Genomic DNA, 19,632 nt, shown 5'->3' on the forward strand with positions numbered 1-19,632 from the left:
GGACGCGTGTGCCACAGAGCTCCCTCAGGGAGAAGAAAGAACCGCTTGTTTCGCAGAAGTGCTGAGCTGGTGCTTTCCAGTGTGAGACCGAGCCCTGGGAGGTGCCAGAGGCAAGCTGGGGCCTGAGCAGCGACCACAGCCAAGGCCGGAGATGCAGGCTGTTTCCCGCCTCCCGCGGTGTGCCTGGAGCGAGGCGGCACTCTCGGCAGCCGTGTGTTTCTGGCTCTCGTTTTCCCTCCGATAAAGGCAGCCAGGGCTCTCTGAGCCAAGCCCGGTCTTGACTCCAGACCATTCCGGTGGAAGCTCTGCGCAGACGCGCTGGGGAAGATTCAGTCCGTGCACGTATCTATCACCAAACCCACTGCTCCCAGCGGTCTACACCAGCCTCAAAAGCCAGAGGAGCTGACTGTGCTGACCCCTGACCAGCAACGCGGGCAGGCTTCCCCTGAGGGATCAGTGCTAACAGTGACCACCAAATGGCCAGCCAGGACCACTACCTGTCACACAGAACCCAGTGACCGTGATTTATATTCTTCCCTTTCTGATGGTCCAGGGTGGAGCCAGGGACTTAGACTCTTATAAGATGCCTTCCACCACACATGCCTCCTTGCCTGCAGAGAGGAAACTCCAGTGCCCTGTGGCTCTGCTGCCTTAAGACATCCATTACCTTTGCCCCCCTCACGTCTTCTGTTTTACCTGCAGCATTTTGAGTGCTGACCTTGCTGGATGTTTTCCTATCAACTCAGGCTCTCAGTGTCAAGCCCTAAGGCTAAAGGCTGCCATACCCTCTAATATGCCCACGATACGACCCAGGCTGGAATTACACAGCATCTTCCCACCTGACAAGTCACCAGTACAGAAAGAGGACACAGTGACTCGACCTCAACCCTCCGTGTTGAGACAGCACTGAGAATGGGCTAGCTGCTTTCGCAGACACAGCTAAGGAAACTAGCCTGGCGATCAGAGGGCTCTTGAGAGTCCCATGTTTAAGGGAAACCTGTCTCTCTCCACTCATTCCCTGTGCTATGCTGGGCGTCCCCTCTTCCACACTGTCCACCTGGGAAATACTCCTTAGCCTCTGGGTCTCCGGTCCAGGGCCACCTCCGCTGTGCCCAATGCAGCCCCCGGAGTGCCACTGCAGGTATGAGCTTAGGCAACTCTCCCCTTTTGGACTGTAAGCTGTAGGCAGGCACCACGCCATATTTATGTTTTGTCTCCTTCAAGCCTTACACGGTACCTGGCATAAAAAGGGATCTAGTTAACTGCTGGCAAGGGGTCAACGAATCAACCCCTCAACAAGCAGGTAAAGAATTCTGTCTGCCCAGCCAGTGTGCCTCAGTGGTTAAGTATTGACCTATGAACCAGGAAGTCATGGTTTGATTCCTCATCAGGGCACATGCCAGGTTTCAAGCTCAATCCCCAGTAAGGGCAGGAGGCAGCCTATTAATTCTCATCAATGATGGCGCCCCCGGCCCCCACCCACCCTGGCTCTACACACACACACACACACACACACACACACACTGAATGGCCAGATTATTATGATCTCTGAATGCATTAATAACCTGGCCACGCAGTGTACTTACGTATAAGGGAAAGCTTGCAAATCTTGATATGCCAAGGGACCAGGAGATAGTGGCCCCCAGCCTCTGGCTAGTAAGTCCTCTGCTTCTTTCTAACTACCCACAATGCAGTTCTTATACATGGAAAAACCTTATTTTAAAATCCCAACTCTGTGATCAGTCTACACTGAGTGGCCAGATTATTAAGCGTTCAGAGATCATAATAATCTGACCACTCAATGTGTGTGTATATGAGTGTGTGTGTATCTGTATGTGTGTGTGTGTGTGTGTGTGTGTGTATATATATATATATATATATATATATAGTGTGTATATTTATAACATATATATAATATAACATATATATTATATATGTATGTGTGTATCTTTATATATAAAGAATTATGTCCCTTTTAAAGAACCTTCTCCCTCCCCTTCCCTCCAGAAGTCACATACCTTGTGGAGCTTGTCAGCGTTGTCATAGTAACCCTGAAGTTCCTGGTGAAGCGCCCTGTTCTCCTCTGTCAGTATCTCCACCATCTGCTGGGCTCGCTCCACAATCGCGAAGGCGTCGGGGCCGAGCTGCTGGCTGGGGGAGGCGGCAGGCGGGGGCTGCGGGGCGGCCAGGGTCACCGGGAGCGGCAGCGGCAAGGAGGTGGAGTGCAGAGGCCCGCTGACCGAGGAGTTCTGGGAGGACATGGGGCTGTGCTGCTGCACTGTTGACGGGAAAGGAAGCTGGCATGGGCGGCTGCAAGGGAACAGAAGACCAGCAATCAGACCTGGGGAAGTGGTGCAGGAGGAAGGAAGGCCCAACAGTATACACACATCGGTGCTTCCACGACCAGAGGTCATCAATGAACTCCTCAGTGCTCGGCTGAGGACAGCAGGTTCAGTCCTTCATGCCACAGATTTACTGCCTCCCTCCGAATCAGCACTGCTCTGGTCACTGGGGGTACACGCCCATTCCCACCTCCTAAGCACCCACTTCATGCTGCGTACAATGCAAGGATTGGATGTGTCGGTCTCTTGGAGCTGAGGGATCCAGGCGAGCCGACAGTCCTGACTTTCCAAGCAACAGGGCTTCCGTCTGACCCATGCAGCTTTGCCAAGCTCAAGGGACAGGAAAGCATGGGCTTTTCCAAAGTGGGGAGTCTTCTGTTAAACAGAGAACACTGGCCTCACAGATAACTCGGTTACACAGTCAATGAACTCCGCGTTATAACGGACGAAGTGCAGGCAGGAGAGCAAACCCCTGTTCTCTGGTCCCACTACTCAGCCAGCCTCGGGCTTAGAGTGAATGCGGGGGAAAGAGTAGCTGGGGAAGAATAGGGAAAAATTTCACACGAGATCGTCCGCGTGCTATGGAAGAACCTATCCCCAGCTTCCGAAGAGAACGCTACTGATCAGCCACTAGTGGGATACGTATTTTACAGTAACGGGGACACAGAGAGAAGGGGAAGAGGGGAGACGGAACCATCATTTATTGAGAAACTACCTACGAATAGAACTCCATGCTACCACTGTCTACTTTGTGAGCCCATTTCCCATTAGATCGTGAAGTCAGAGAGCTAGCGTATTGGGTAACATGCGTCTTCGTTTCCTGGGACTAAATGCCATTTAGCTCACTATTACAGGACTTAAGAAGTTAGTACGTGCATAGTAAACCTTGGACAAATGTTGGCTAGTAATCACCATTACTATAATTATCATTTGTATCCCACAGCCCCAATTCAGAGCCTGGTGCTAAGTATGGCACTCATGAGAAGCCCAATAAAATTTTCCTGGTTAACATTTACCGGGCACTTACTACCATCCGGCCACTGTGGTATGCATGGCTACCGGTACATGCACCGTCTCATGTTGACCTACTGCCAGTCTCTCTGTTTAGATGACAAGAGCAAAGCACGGGATGGTAATTCTGTAACAGAGATCTTAGGAACATAAAGGAGCTCCAGGCCCTGGCTTCTTGACTCCAGGGTCTATGCAGCTCACCACTGCCCTGAACTGGTGAAAGCAGAGGGGGCAGGCAGCCCCCTGTGGTCCTCTGTGCCTGGGTTCTTGTGGTGCAGTCTGAGTCACCATAACGATTGCCATGCAGGATGGATATTGATAATCCTCTTGTTTGGAGAAGTCACTCGTTTAATTCAGTACATCTGGAATTGCGTTAGGTTTCCTGAGAAAGTAACCTGAACTTGACCCTCGCCTTTTGAAATTCCCATACTGCAGAGCTGTTTTTCAGGATAAACAGGGCATCTGACTTGGCTCACCCAGCTATAATTCAGCTTAAAAAATTGGAGAAACTCCGGAGTTCTAATGCTGGTATTCAAAACACATGTTTAGCTGGTGGGATTTAAACAAGGCTCTGCGGCCTCGTTTTGTTATGGACAATGCATCGTTTTTCATCCCACGGCCGTGGGCCTGGCTTACCTTTTGGCCCCACACAGCAACTTATTTTCACAACTCTATAAACTGCAAATCATAACCCCCCACTTTGGTAATGTACACTCACTGCAAACATTCTCCTTCCTCCTCCAGCCATTTCCGACTCAAGGAAGACGGGATCACCAAACATGCTTTCTCCAGCTCGTTCCAAACCTCAGGCCCGCCAAGAGTCTGCCCTGCCCTTTAGCACATTTCTTTACGCTCGTTCACGATTTAATCTACATTCTGGCAGCACTGTTGGGTGGACATGGGTTTCTTGTGGAGAGAGAGGCATTCTTTCTAATCTGCCTCCTTTGTTTTTTTTTTTCTCTTTCAAGAGGACCAGAATACTGGCTAAGTATTCTGGACTTGCCCAGGCAGCGTGGCTCATTGGGTGTTGACCTATAAACCAGGAGGTCACAGCTCGATTCCCAGTCAGGGTTCATGCCCCGGTTGCGTGCTTGGTCCCCAGTGGGGGGCGTACAGGAGGCAGTCAATCAATGATTCTCTCTCATTGATGTTTCTATCTCTCCATGCTTTTATAAAGTATCCATCTACATGCTAGAAAGCAAATCCATATATTCCTAGATGAATAAAATATTAATAACAGCCTCCACTCTTCTCTCTGCTTCCAGACAGCTAGTACATCAAACCTGCTAGATTTAGCCCAGAGAAAGGGCGAAATGGCAATGGGGAGGTTCAGAGAGGAGAAAATGATTTCTTTACCAAAAGGAGTGACTTTTTCTCTTCTTTTTCTTTTAAATTAAATGTTTTTGTTGATTTCAGAGAGAGGAGAGGAGAGATATAAAGGTCAACGAGAGATCATTGATTGGCTGCCTCCTGCACACCCCACACTGGGGATCAAAGCCCTCAACCTGGGCATGTGCCCTGACTGGGAATGCAGCCGTGACCTCCTGGTTCATAGGTTGATGCCCACCTAGCCATGCTGGCCGGGCAAGTCTGGAATCCTTAATTGGTATTCTGGTCTTCCTGACGAATGAAAAAGCAGAAGTAGGCAAAGTGCAGGCTGGACATCAGGTGCGATATGTAAACCTGATTAGAAATTCACCCAGGTAGGTGACACCAAGTGAAAACGTCCATCTTTGCGTCCATGGCAGCAGAGAGTAGACACACGTCCATACGGTGTGAACTCACAGGAGGTGCAGTGTGTGACACAGACCCAGGGGCATCCTGGCTCCTGCACTTCCCAGCTGCTGCCCGTGACTAAGTTACTTCAATCTCTCTCTCTAGCCAGCGTTTTTCAACCGCTGTTCCGCGGCACACTAGTGTGCCGCGAGATGTTGCGTGGTGTGCCGTAGGTGCAGACAAGACAAGAATTTTATAATTTTTCACTATTTTGTTTACTTAATATTTCATAATAAAGTAATTATAAAATACTTTCTTTGTGTTTATTTGATTCCTATTCAAGAGAATTACTTTATACATAGTCAATATAGGCACAGAGTTAAATTTTTTAACATTTTCTAATGGTGGTGTGCCTTGTGATTTTTTTCATGAAACAAGTGTGCCTTTGCCCAAAAAAGGTTGAAAAACACTGCTCTAAGCCACAGGTTTACCACCTGTGAAAACAGGGATAGTAACAGCATGCACCCCTTAGGAGTTGGGAAGGTTAAGGATAACCCACACCAGGCGCCCGGCACACCGCAGCCTCCGGCCAGCACCACCTGTGCTCCACTGCCACCTGCCGAGGGCAGCAACGGAGTTCTGGAAACTGGGAATCAGAGCCAGTGTCAGAGGACCAACACTCCAGATCAGAACAATCTAACTACTGCAACAGACCCTCCCCAAATTTAACCTCGCTGGTAACTGCAAGTTAAAATAAGGAGTTAATACTAATTAGCAAAACTTTTCTGATTGTACTGACCTCATGTTGGTCAGAGTACAGTGATCAGGCACTGTAATATTTTTGCACAGTTATCCAGTATCAAAAGGCTTTTATTAAATGTTCATTACAATTGACCCAATAATTTCATTTCTAAATAAGGATTCCTAAGGACTGAAACCAAAATATGGAAAATTTGATATGCACGACGATGCTTTCGTTATTCATAAAGTGATGTAAATTATATGCTTTATGAAATGCAGTCATAAGAGGATGGTCATGGAAACAAACATTGTGGAAAAACATGATAAGATACTATCCAACAAAAGCTAAGATACTAAACTCAGTATAGTCTATGATTATAACATATGAAAAAATTAATTTGTATAGGAAAAAAGTTAACAGTGGGCATATTACAAAAATAGGATGTTTTAAGTGATTTTTTTTTTTTAGTATCTTTAGTTTCCACTTTGGAAATATGAACAGATTTTTTTGGGGAAATAAACACGCATTTGACTAACTACTCCAAACTGCTTGGATAAAAATCAGACCATCCGCCGACGTTCATTCATGCATTCACTTTCGTTAGCGGCACAGCGGGCATGACGACTGAGCCAACTCATCACCTTGGAAGTGCTCTATCTTCACAAAGCGGGTCAGAATCAATATGCAAATGCTTGCCTTTTTTTATTTTTATTTAAAGACAAATCTCCAAACACAACCTGTCCCGTTCTCAGCCTGTCTTCAGTCCTACCCATTTCCGCTTTCAAGAGGCAGGAAAGGGAAGAGGGTACAGGAACAAATCGGAGCCCTATCCATGTCGGCTCATGGTCCCGGGGCCCCACCAGCGACCTCAGCAAGGTGAGCTCGCCTCAGTCTCCACGTCACCAGCCCCACGAGCTCACCCACAACAACAGCCGAGGTGTGCGCGAGGCCTGCACTAGTGGTCCCTCCATGGTGCTTCCCACCACGGGAGCCTAACGCGCTTTACAACAATCCACCACACATCTCCATCTTCAGCAGCTCAGAGCGGGTGAGAGAATAAGTATGTGCAACCTACAGGGTCCATTTCTGCAGCTCCAGGCAAGGAAATGGGCCCAGCGACCTCACTCCGAGGCCTCTCCTCTGCCAGGCATCTATGGTGCATGGACCCAATAGCCTGCAGCTTTCTAAACCATCTCCATTAATGACAAACAGAAAACCCTGTAAGCAGAAGGGTACGTGTCCGTGACAAGGGAGCATCATGCTCGTCTTTTAGGTCAAAGATGACTTGTACGTCACTCAGTGCCGAGTGTCAGATCCAGCCCCTGGAGCTCAGGCCACAGCGAAGGCCAGTGAAGCAGAAATGGTGTGGAGGCAGCTTTGTTTACCCCTTCAGCCAAGGCTGGCCGCCGGAGCCACGCTGGCTGGCCGTGGCCAGGCTCACAAAGGGGCCTTGTGGTGCTGGGGCCCGGCCTCAATGGCCTGTCTGTTACGTCTCCCGGGACATTTTGATGTCATGTCAATCCGGTTGCCAAGTCTGGCAATTGGCTCAGATCCCTCCTACACTTCTTCTTTCTGACGTCACAAGCTTGAGGCAAAGGACACTTTCCACAAATAAGGGGTAGAGTTCCAAGAAGTGCTTTCCTCCTCCTCTTACTATGCCTCCACCTTATATCACACCTACTGCCAAGTAAAGAAAAAGCAAAACAGTCCACTTTATGCATTGCCAATCGCCTTGTTAACAAACAGTAACTCCAAAGGGAAGGAAGGAGACTTCACTTGGGGATATTTTCACCTTCTGTCGAGCTCTAGAGGTTGAGTTAAAACACTCAGGGGAAAATGTGAACTGTCCCGAACCAAACTCCGATACCGTTCTAATGGGCTCAAACACCATGCGTTATTTTAAGCAGCTACGGTAAACCGATGTGGTACAAACACCAGAGATGTGAAAATTGCTTTATTTTCCTCTTCAAACTTGATCGTTTTTGAGTTTAAATTTCTCCTTTGGCTAAGGAGCTGAGAAACGGTAAGAGCAGGAGCCCGGAGCCCCATCCTGGATTCCCCAGTGGGGTCAGACTGTGCCCACACTAGGAAGGGGTTGGGCACCTGTCATGAGTCTGTGTGTTGGCACACAGCTGCACAGCTGGCTTTCCCGACCTCTGGGGGGGAGGGGTCAGCAGCTGGGCGGTGAGTGGACGGCAGGCCAGCTCTCTCTCTGCCAAGGCCAGTGACTCCCTTTCAGGAGATGTAGACCGAGGTATGCCCGCACACCACCACTGCAGTCGCAAGGAGAAACCTCAGCCCATTCGACTTAGAAATAGATAAATAAGTCCTTTGTGAGAATGGAGACTGTCCAATAAACAGGCCGTGGCCGCTTGCCTTCTCTCTTCATGCCCCATGCTCTCTCTCTTCAGGCAAAGTCAGCAACATCTAAATGCTGGCAATTTCCCTCCTGAGCGACTGCCAATCACCTCATTTTCAACTGCCCTATTCCTCAACGTCCATACCTGGGCAATCCCTAAATCCTGTCCATTCAATTTCCCCTCCTCCCTTAGCATGTCATGCTCCCCTAGACCAATGGTCAGCACACTCATTAGTCAACAGAGCCAAATATCAACAGTACAACGATTGAAATTTCTTTTGAGAGCCAAACTTTTTAAACTTAAACCTCTTCTAACGCCACTTCTTCAAAATAGACTGGCCCAGGTCATGGTATTTTGTGAAAGAGCCACATGTGGCTTGCGAGCCGCAGTTTGCCAACCACCCTCTAGAACATGGTCTCAAACCTATGCCACCCTCACCATTTCTTATCTGGGCTATTGAAACAGTCCCTGGAGGTCCTCACGGCCTCCATTCTCTCTTCCCTCCAATTTGCCCTTACTGCCATTGAAGTCAGCCTTTTTATTAAACACCAGCATAGTCTCTACTTACGAATAATTGTTTATGGCCCAGCTGATGTGGCTCAGTGGTTGAGCATCAACCTATGAACTAAGAGGTCACAGTTCGATTCCCAGTCAGTGCACATGCTGGGGGTTGTGGGCTTGATCCCCAGCAGGGGACATGCAGGAGGCAGCTGATCAATGATTCTCTCTCATCATTAATGTTTCTGTTTCTCTCTCTCTTTCTCTCTCTCTCTCTCTCTCTCTCTCTCTCTCTCTCTCTCTCTCTCTCCCCCTCCCTTCATTTCTGAAATAAATAAAAATATATTTTAAAAAACACAAACAAAACCACAATTTTTTTAGTTATATTTTTTTTCATTGATTTCAGAGAAGGAAGGAGAGAGAGAGAGAGAGAGATAGAAACATCAGTGATGAGAGAGAATCATTGATTGGCTGCCTCCTTCACGCCCCCTGGGGGGAGGGGGATCAAGCCTGAAACCAGGGCATGTGCTCTTGGCCGAAATCAAACCTGGGACCCTTTAGTCCGCAGACCAACACTCTATCCACTGAGCCAAACAGGCTAGGGCCAAAACCACAATTGTTTATGGATACATTCTACACTTCTGAGTATGACACTTAAAAGACCTTCACCCACTGGCCTCAACTTCCACATCCAAACACCTCTTCTTCCACCTCTTACGACCTCTTACCATACCCTATCCCACCAGTGCTCTTCAGGACGGCAGCTCAATTCAGACAAAACCTCCTACACTGGCTGAAGAAGCGATAATCCCCCTGCATAGTACATCCTGCTCCTTCACCTCTAACCTTCAACTCTGATTAATCCCTGAAGACCCAACTCAGATGTCACGTCCCTGTGGCACTGTCCTCACACCCTCTGGTTGTGAGTCATCCTAGCCCTCTCTCACACTCCTGTCCTGAAACAGCACCCTGCAATGATGTGCTCCGATGCCGGTCTCCCTGGAGACAGCGCTGTGGGTCCTCACCAGGAAGGACCATATCCTTATCTCCGAGCCAGGGCTGCACAGGACACACTCTCGGGAAGTGTTGCTGACTCCACCCGCCAGTCAGAAGAGCGACTGAGGGCAATGGAGGGAAAGGACTTGGGCGATCAGGACACTCGATCCGAGCTCCAGCTGCCTCGGAGTGTGCCCTGTGGAAATTCATTAATCTCTCCAGGCTTTAGCTTGTCATCTGTTGAATACGGGGATAGGGCGATATGATTTCTACGGTCCCTTTAACTCCACCGTTCCAAGCACTTAGACTACATTTTCCTTTAAAACCTACAGTGAAGAAACACCCCATGAAACCCATAGTAATAATATGTTCCAGGAGCTTGGCCGCTCTCCACAGAGCCAGCCAGGAAAATTTCTGCTTTGCCTGGCCACCAGGCAGAGCGCCCAAGGACGGCCAGCAACGCAGGCTCCTCCTCTAACCTCGTAAATCCCCAACTGCCCTCGGATCTGTTCCACTCGACAGTTTGGCCCCAAATTGGCTTATTCAATAATATGCATAAGAGACCGAAACCCGTTTGGCTCAGTGGTAGAGTGTCATCCTATGGACTGAAGGGTCCCGGGTTCGATTCCGGTCAAGGGCATGTACCTTGGTTGCGGGCACATCACCAGTAGGGGGTGTGCAAGAGGCAGCTGATGGATGATTCTCTCTCATTGATGTTTCTAACTCTCTATCCGTCTCTCTTTCTCTCTGTAAAAAAAAAAATCAATAAAATATATGTTTAAAAAATAATAATAATAATACGCATAAGAGAAAAACAAAAACACACAACAAACAAACCCTGATGACAAAAACCTAACATGCCTTGAAAACGACAAATGCTAAAAAAAAAACACTCATGATTGCTGGGCTTTGAGAAGCCGAGGGAAAGGGCTAGGCTTGATAATCACCTGGTTACCCCGTACTCCGGGGGCGGCTGGTACCTCAGGACGGCCACTTCCGTTCTGGCGGGCTGCGGAGCGGGGTAAGGCTTGACCATCTCGTGGACCATGCCAGGGTGCTGGTCGCTGTAGAAAAGCCCGTGCTCCTGGGTCTTGCTGACCGGGGACATCATCTGCTTGGGCTTGAAGGGGTACTCGGGGGGAGGGCCCCGGGGGTCCAGCACTTTACCTGCAGGCTGGGCTGGGGAGGGGCCCCCGCCCGCCTTGAACCCCTTGCCACTCCCCGAGCCAGGGAGGTGCTGCTTCACGCCGTTCTTCTCCAGCGACAGCTGCATGATCCTCTCGCTGAGCGAGCGGACGTGGCCCTGCTTCAGTTCCTTCAGCGCCTCGTCCTTATGCGCCTGCCCGCTGTTGGCCCGGCTCACCGTGGGCCTCCCCTCAGTCCGGGCCTTCTGGCTGGCGCCCCCCGCCATGTAGTAGCCGTGGCCCACGGGCCCCTGCGGCGGCGGAGGCTGCTGCTGCGGCGGCGGCTGCCCCCGGAAGAACTGGGACTGCGCCTTGGCCTCCTCGTAGGTGGGCAGCTCCTCGCTGTTCTGCTGAGGCTGCATGGACCGGACCTGCTTCTCCATCACCGTATTGTCCACCTGGTGCTCTTGACCCTGCGGCTCCTGGCGCGCCGACTGGTAGACCATTTGTGGGTCTTCTTGGGCGAGGTTCTCCGAGGAAGAAAAGCCGGTTGTCGGGTGGGCTGGTCCTGCGCTCCCGGTGGCCTGGTGCTGGATGGCCAGCAGGTTCATGTTCTCGGTCGGGGTGCCATAGCGCAGCTGTTCCTGGATCAGCCGCTGCAATACTGTTCCAGCGGCCGCATCCTCGGAACCTCTCATTTCCACCTCTGAGATCCTCAGGAAGCTCGGGGCGTGGAAGTTACAGAGAGGATCCTCGACTGTAAGGGAAGCACAGGAGAAAAAGGTTTTCAGGCTATTCCACAGCAACATAGGTCTGCTAGGGTGTGGCAAATGACATGCCAACGGGAGCAGCATGTAACGAGGTTTTAAGTCCACCACCGCCTCCGTGTACCCTGCAGTTTGCTCATGGAAGTGCTTCTCCAATTCTAAGTGTCTCTAACACTCTCCCTTCTCTGGCCTCCTGCTTCCTCCTAGGACTTGCTCCGTCCTTCACCCTTTCCTTGAATCTCCCTCATGCCCCCTCTCCTCTTCATATAAACGTGCCACGTCTTTTCCATCTTAAAAAAATACAAGCAGCCCTAGCTGGTTTGGCTCGGTGGATGGAGCATCGGCCTGTGGACTGAAGGGTCCCAGGTTCAATTCCTGTCAAGGGCACGTGCCTTGGTTGTGGGCACATCCCCAGTGGGAGGTGTGCAAGAGGCGGCTGATCGATGATTCTCTCTCATTGATGTTTCTGACTCTCTATCCCTCTCTCTTTCTCTCTGTGAAAAATCAATAAAATATATTTTTTAAAAATACAAGCAAAAACCCGAAACCAAAACCAAACAAAAAGAAGAGTCCTTCCCATGGCCTTCCCTGCATGTACCTCTAACACCCTGCCTCTCTCCTCCCTGTTCTCTTAGCTGTTCTCAGTAAGCAATGGATGCTTGCTGTCTCCACTTTCCAAATGCTCCAGGCTCTGCCCTCCCTCCTGCTCTGACTACTAACCAAGAGCCCAGCGAGAATTTTCCAGCTCTCACACGACACAACCAACCCTCCTGACGCATCTGGCAGGGTGATCGCTCACTTCCTGAAATGCTCGCCTAATGCGGCACCCAGGTCCTGGCTCGGGCCTCTCTGCCCACTCCTTCCCGGCCTGCCTTTTCCCCACCTGCCCCTCTATTCCGGGATTTCCCACAGCTCTGCCCTCGGTGCTCTTCCACCCTCACTCAGCAGAATCTCGGGGTCATCACATCCACCGATCATCTTCAACGACTGACTCATGACCCATATACCTACAAGTGCCAGCCAGTGGTCCATGAGTCCTTCAAACTCCACATGTCCCCCTCACCCCGAGAGGCCTACCCACCCACCCAACCCCCTGCATCCCTGTTTTGTCTGATTTTTGCCAAACGAGAAACCTGAGAGATTTCCAAAATTCCTTCCTCTCCCTTACCCCCAACACCTAGTCAGTGACTGCTTATCAATTCTACCCCCAAAATAACCCTCCCAACTATTCCCATGCCAATCTCCAAGTTGATTCATAATAACCACAATAACAACCACAAGAACCATTTTAAAGTGCATATGATACGCCATTGCACTACATTCTCTCCGAATACGCATTTGTTCCATATGAGGCAGATATTAATTCCCCCAGTCTTACAGATAAGGAGAGAGGTTTAGAAAAGGTAAATCTCAGAGGTCACAGAGGTAGGAAAAGACTGAACCAGGATCTGATTTATTGCACAAGATCTGTGTGCACTCCACACTTATAAGCCCTTGGCGTCTCATCCCCAGACCAATTCATTCCAACAGCCTGCTCATCTATTTCTCCGACACTGGACTCATTCCCATTTCCAAACCAGCCCCTCAGCCAGCAACCTGTCTCCCACGCTACCCTGGAAGATTGTTCCACTAGGAAAACCTAATCACATGAATGCTCCACACAAAATTCCTCAGTAACTACTTACAGGGTAAAACTGAAATTCTATAACATGGTGTAGTGCAAGCATGTCAAATTCGAGGCCCGCAACGAATATTTTTGCGACCCAGACAATATAATGGAATATGAGAAACATTTTAATAAAAATTTCATAACTTAATTTTTACAATATCCTGTTATTTATAACTAGAGGCCCAGTGTTCGGTGAGGTCCCTCGGCCTGGCTGGCAATCGGGGCTAATCGGGATTCTCTCTCCCAGTTCAGATCGGGCCAATAGGAGCTAGCCAGCTGGGGAGGGACTGTGGGAGGTTGGCTGGCCCGGGAGGGACCATGGGAGGGTTAGGGGGCGTGTCCAGCCCATCTTGCCCAATCCCAATCCGCCAGACCCAAGCAACAAGCTAACCTACTGGTCAGTCTGCCGCCTGGTGGTTAGGGTGCATCATAACAACTAATGGAACGGTCGGACATTTAGCATATTATGCTTTTATTATATAGAATTATTAATAACAAACTACAACGTTTGCTATTGACTGATTACTATAATCGTGTTGCATTCATTTCTGTTTCGCACCTTACATGCAGGCACACCATTTCTCTCCATTAATACTAGCAGCGAATATTTTAGCAGTTGATTGCCACATCATTATTTTTGGACTGACTTGCTTGGTGTGCACAACAGGAAATATTTCACTTTCAAAGAACAAGAAAAATAGGTGTGTGTTATGCTTATTAATTTGTGCAATTATTCAGTGTCTGGTAAGTTCATGTTCAAGAAAAAAATATTAATTTTTATTAAAATGTTCTCTTATGTTAATGATGACTCATTTATTTCATTCAGCCTTTTGTATTCAGCATGTCTCTATCGAAATAAACCTACGTTTCTATGAAAATTGAAGCTTTTGTTTTTTGTGGCCTACATAAACTTAAACCTTGTTTATTTGGCCTGTTAGCCTTTGAGTTTGACATGCTTGGTGTAGGGGGGGGCTGCCTTACCTTCCAATAACATTTCAGGCCACCACCACCCCATCCTCACTGGCAACTCCTTGGAGTTTAAGCTCTAACGCACCTAAGAACATAGAGACCCCAGACATGCTGGCTCTCTCTGGCCTCAGAGCCTTTGCTCACATTTGTCCCTCTGCCTAGAAAGACACATGCCACCATGTCCTCCTGGGGATTCCTAGCCATGCAGCATGGGATAGCTCCGAGCTACTTTCTGAGGAAGTCCTTTCCTGCTGCAGCCCCGCAGGCCAGAGCACTCCTCCAATGTCTGCTCCATTGGCACAGATCTCAGTAGATCAGTGATCACAGGAGAGGGCAATTATTTACCTACACAGACTCTAACTCCCGAAGGTAAGGATCATGCCTTCTTATTTGGGTCTCCCTAGCACACAACCCAGTGAGGGGGATCAAACATTTAACCAGTAAAAAGATACTTACACAAGCTCCATGAAATATAAAATTTAGCCCTGGCTGGGTGGCTCAATTGATTGGAGCCTTGTCCCATTCCAAAAAGTTGTGGGCTTGATTCTTAATCAGGGCACATACGTAGGCTGTGGGTTCAATCCCTGGTCAGGGTGTGTACAAAAGGCAACAGATTGATATTTCACGCTCTCTTTCTCTCTCCCTCTCCATTCCTCTCTCTCTCTACAAATCAATGAAAGTATATCCTTGGGTAAAGATTAAATACACACATATACACACACGGTGTCAAAAAAATGTATACACACTTGAACAGCTTATAGATCAATTTAAAAAACGAAATGTAGTTTAATAAACACTGCCTTTATAATTATTAAAAGTGTGGGAAACCTTATATAATTTAACCCATTTCACAGCAGTACTAGTAAGTAGTATATTGAAGACATCATGTAGCATTGTGATAGTAACATTTGTACCACTCACTACTGGCATGGCCCTGAGCAAATCACTTCCTCTCTCCTACCTCAACAGCCTCACCTTCAAACTGAAGAAGATGAAGGAGTTCATCTCTAAGCAACCTTCAGTTCTACAATGCCATGCAATAATGGCTCTGCGTTTCTATATATACATAGACCACGTCATCTCCCCAAACCGTCTTTCTTTCCCAAGGTTGCCTTTTTCTTTTTTAACCTATAAATGGCATCCTCGTATGAGTCATCCTGGTAGACATTTTAGATTTACTTCTGACCTTCTGTCTCCTTTGCTCCCACCATTTAATCAACTGCCAAGCTAGGTTTTCTTTGCCCACAGTGAAATGAGAGAAGAAAAAAAAAAAAGTGGTGTAATATGCTTATCTATATAATGAGAGAGGAATATGCTAATTATCCGTATGCCATAACATCACAACCAATCTACAAGTGGTAGAGAGCTATTGGAGGGCGTGGCAGCAGGTGGAGGCGTGGCAGCGAGCTACAAGCAGCAGAGAGCTACCAGGGGTGGTGGGCGGGTGGCCAGCTGAGGCAAGCAGCAGCAAGCTACTTGTGCACAGGGCTACCAGTAAATATGTAAATATACGTATACTCCCACATTTACATGAGTACACACATAGACACCTTCCATTGGGTTTACTGTCTTCTATTGGCAAGGATTATATACCACTTATTCTCTTTGATATTAAAACATGAGAAAAGGTGACAGCAGATAACATCTTTAGTGTCCCTGCAATAGCAAAGACTGTGTGACCTAGCTCCCATGCCCTCAGCCACTCCTCAGGTCTGGCTCTCCTGACCAGTGGCTTAGATGTCCTGAGGAGCCTCCAAATACCTCTAGCCTCTGGCCTCTTCTCCTTTCAGTCCACACTGTAGGTATGACCTGTCTTCCTCTACTAGACCCAAGCACCAGAGGGTGGGGAGTTTATTTGCTGAATTCACACGCTGCATCGCCAGCGCCTAGAACACTGCTCTGATCCATAGAAAGCCTTCAGGAAGCTCAACACTGACCATCTCCCCAGAACCTCCCCTGGGACCTCAGAAAAATTACTTGGCTTCTCTGAACCTCTCTCCCCTGTAAAAATGGGCAGACTTCCTATCTGCCCCAGAGGATTGCACGTGGAGTACATTCAAACTTAGCCCTTCCCTTCAGGTAACTACAACTGAAATAGAAACCTGAAGTTCAACAGCAAACATGTTAACCAGTAAAAACAGATCATGGAAGTTCCACGCAAGATGAATGGCCAAATAATCGTCGTAGTAAGTGGTTAACGACCCACGGAAAGTGTGATCAGTGTGGGTTGAACTGGGTTACACTCACTAAGCAAAGACAGGCTGAAACCTGCTGTATTCAGGCTTCCTGACAGAGGCGGGAGCAGGAGAGTAAAAAGGATGCCCTTACCCTCAGGATAACTGATCTGAAAGGCTTACTGGAACAAGCAGTATCAAATAAAAATCATTTTTTAATAAAATGAATAAAAATTCTATTAAAATAAAAAAGTATTTTCCAGAGGAGAATGATTTTTTTTTTTCTGAATAATAAAAGGAATAGAGTTTCACCAGGCATGAAAACTATTACATTCTCTTTTCTAAGCACATTTGGGCCCTGAGATGCTTCCCTAAAGTGGTTTGAAAAATTCCCTTATATGCTCTAGCTCAGTGGTCGGCAAACTCTTTGGCCCCTTGAGTGTGGCTCTTTCACAAAATACCACGGCCTTGGGCGAGTCTATTTTGAAGAAATGGCATTAGAAGAAGTTTGAGTTTAAAAAATTTGGCTCTCAAAAGAAATTTCAATTGTCGTACTGTTGATATTTGGCTCCGTTGACTAATGAATTTGCCGACCACTGCCCTCGCTGGTTTGACTCAGTGGATAGAGCGCCAGCCTGCAGACTGAAGGGTCCCTGGTTGGATTCCGGTCAAGGACACATGCCTGGGTTGCGGGCCCATTCCCCAGTGGGGGGCGTGCAGAAGGCAGCCAATCAATGATTCTTTTTTTCTCATTGATGTTTCTATCTCTCCTTCTCCCTTCTTCTCTGAAATCAATAAAATATATTTATATATTTAAAAATAAAAATTCCCTCTTCGTTTTTCCTGAAAAGTCCTCAAAAATAGGCAGGAAGTTTTTACAAAGGAGACAGTTCCTTCCCTACTATAGTTCTGAATTTCTTCTGAACTTCTGAGTTATTTGCAAAAAGATTAAAGTGAAGTAGAAAGAAATAAAGAAGGAAAGATTCTAGGAAGGAGTACCGAAAATGTATTTAGGAATTAGAGAAAATTTAGGGAATAAATGGTATCATTCTTAAGTTCCTACCTACCTAGGAACTCTCTCTCTCTGGTGAATCACAAGTTATACCGTGTTTCCCTGAAAATAAGACATCCTCCGAAAATAAGACCTAGCGCATGAAAAGATAAGACATCCCCTGAAAATAAGACCTAGAGCAACTTTGGGAGAAAAAATTAATATAAGACACTGTCTTATTTTCGGGGAAACAGGGTAGTAAGATAGTCTATTAACACCCATAGCACAAACATTAAAAATAAGGCACCTGCCAATAAAGAGACAACCAATAATACCGCATGCTGATTTTTTTAAATGAGCACAGGGGGCGGGGGGAATTATGCAAAAGCGCTAAAAAACGAGACACCTACAATCCTTTTGTGTTTCCACCACAAGTGCCAGTCAAAGAACTCACCAACTTTCTCCCTGATGGTACCGCCAGCCTCCACCGTCAGAGCAGGCGCTTCATGCCTCCCGGAGCAGAGCGGGAAGTCTGGGAAGAAGTAGCTGGGGTCTTCTAGAATCTGGGCGGGGCTACTGGGACTGTAACACGCAGGAGGGGGGCCTGCGGGGGAGAAAAAAGCCAAGTGTCCGTTAGCGCCAAGCCCTCCTCTCCCCCCCTGTGTGACTCACCAGAGCCCGCGAGGCACGCTCCCACATCTCAACGTGCAGAGGGAGCTCTGCCTTTTTGATTCATAAAATTCCAGAGTTACTATTCAGAATGATCACTCCTCACCCGGCCACCCACCAAAGGACCCACAAAGCCAAACAGCAATCTTCAAGACACGCCGAGCGGAGGCTCGGACGCTTGCACACAACGGCGGCACTGCAGGCAGGATCCGAGTCCCCTGTGACCGTGGACAAGTCGCTGAGCTCTGAACAGGCCAGGAGGGGACCGGACCGGGCGAAGGAGAGGCCGGGAAAGGAGCTCTGGGGTGGGGAGAGCTGCGGACTCTGGGAATATAGAGGACAGAGAGGGAGGGGTGGTCTTCTCGCCGTGTGTTGGCAGGAGTGCGTCCCAGCCCAGGACACAGCACTCGCCCTACTCTCCTGTTTCTGGAGCCCCCCATGGCAGCGGGGCACCATCCTGTGGGTTCTGGCCCTCTACCAAGCCCTGGTCTTTTGCTCCAGTCGATCTGCTTCTCACACAGAGCGGGATGTGCTTCCTGCTCTGATTAAACGTGACACTGTGTTCAATCCACAGTCACTGGACACGAGATGCCTCTGCCAGGACACGGATACCCCACAGACAACGGTGTGGGAACACGCAGCAGGAGGGGCCCGCCGTCCTCTCTCGGCACTGGTTTCCTGGTGTGGACGCCCAGCTCATGGCTCTTTTTGGCAAAGGAACTTCGTTTTCTCTGGGGGAAAGCGTCCTGCTATTTTTTTAAAAATGAAAGTCCTTGCCTAAAAGATAGTTCTATCATCAGAAAAATGTTTCTCAGCAGTCACTTCAGACTAGTAATTTGAAATGTAGTGCTAGGTTTGCTCTCTACCCCTTTCCCACGGAGCCAAAGCTCATAGTAAAGAACATTATTCTGAGGCCACAGATGGGAGCGTACTCCTCGTCTTTCTCAGTTTCCTTTCCTCATGACATACGTGTATGTGTGCTCACATGCATCACAGGCATGTTTGGACTGGAGGGAAAACAAGTGTTACAAGTAGAATATTTATCCCATAAAGATAAAAATAAATAATGTTGTTTGTGACTTTCACCTTAAGAATGAAAATGAACCACGTATGAACGAGAGAGTAGATGACCATAAGTCTAAAATTACAGCTCCAATGCGTGTGGCGGCTACCTGTCAGTGTTCTCCTTTTAGCCAACCTGCGTGGGCTGCCCTGGGCCTCGTCCCCTCCATCTATAAATCCAAAAGCCTAGGGCTAAAATTAGGAATCATGATGGCCCAGATCCAAAGGCAGATCCTGACCAGGCTTCCCCTTCAGGCCGGTGGAAAATGTTGGTGGAAAATTGCAGACGGGCAAGGTACAACCGTGGCGATGCGTTAGAATGACCTGGGATTTTTAAAAGCCTAGTACCCATGCCTCACTCAGACCTGTTCAATCAGACCTCTGGGGACAGAGCCCACGCATTGGTATTTTATAAAGCTCCTCACATGACTCCAATGTGCAGCCTAAGTGAGACGCCCTCTGCTAGCGGAGAACAGCACACACAGACCAAAAAGCAAGACGCAAAAGCACGGTTCTGCACTTGAGTCCCACTCCTCACCAAA

The 19,632-nt window shown here is 48.3% G+C and overlaps 1 protein-coding gene across 4 annotated transcripts in view; it reads right to left on the bottom strand.

Moving 5' to 3' along the window:
- The window catches only part of AMOTL1 (angiomotin like 1), a 124,841-nt gene that overhangs the window by 39,323 nt on the left and 65,886 nt on the right, over positions 1-19,632 (bottom strand). For 3 of the 4 annotated variants that reach the window (XM_084895371.1, XM_084895374.1, XM_084895372.1), the window contains 3 exons: positions 17,814-17,963; positions 10,613-11,546; positions 2,019-2,310 (listed from right to left, as the gene is read on the bottom strand). In XM_084895371.1, coding sequence (XP_084751497.1) covers positions 2,019-2,310; positions 10,613-11,546; positions 17,814-17,963 — 1,376 coding nt within the window. Of the gene's footprint in view, positions 1-2,018; positions 2,311-10,612; positions 11,547-15,115; positions 15,141-17,813; positions 17,964-19,632 lie in introns of those variants that run through there. The other variant, XM_084895373.1, reaches the window with a different exon arrangement.

The sequence above is a fragment of the Pipistrellus hanaki genome, assembly GCF_964339955.1.
Source record: "Pipistrellus hanaki genome assembly, chromosome: 9".
Taxonomy (NCBI): Eukaryota; Metazoa; Chordata; class Mammalia; order Chiroptera; family Vespertilionidae; genus Pipistrellus; species Pipistrellus hanaki.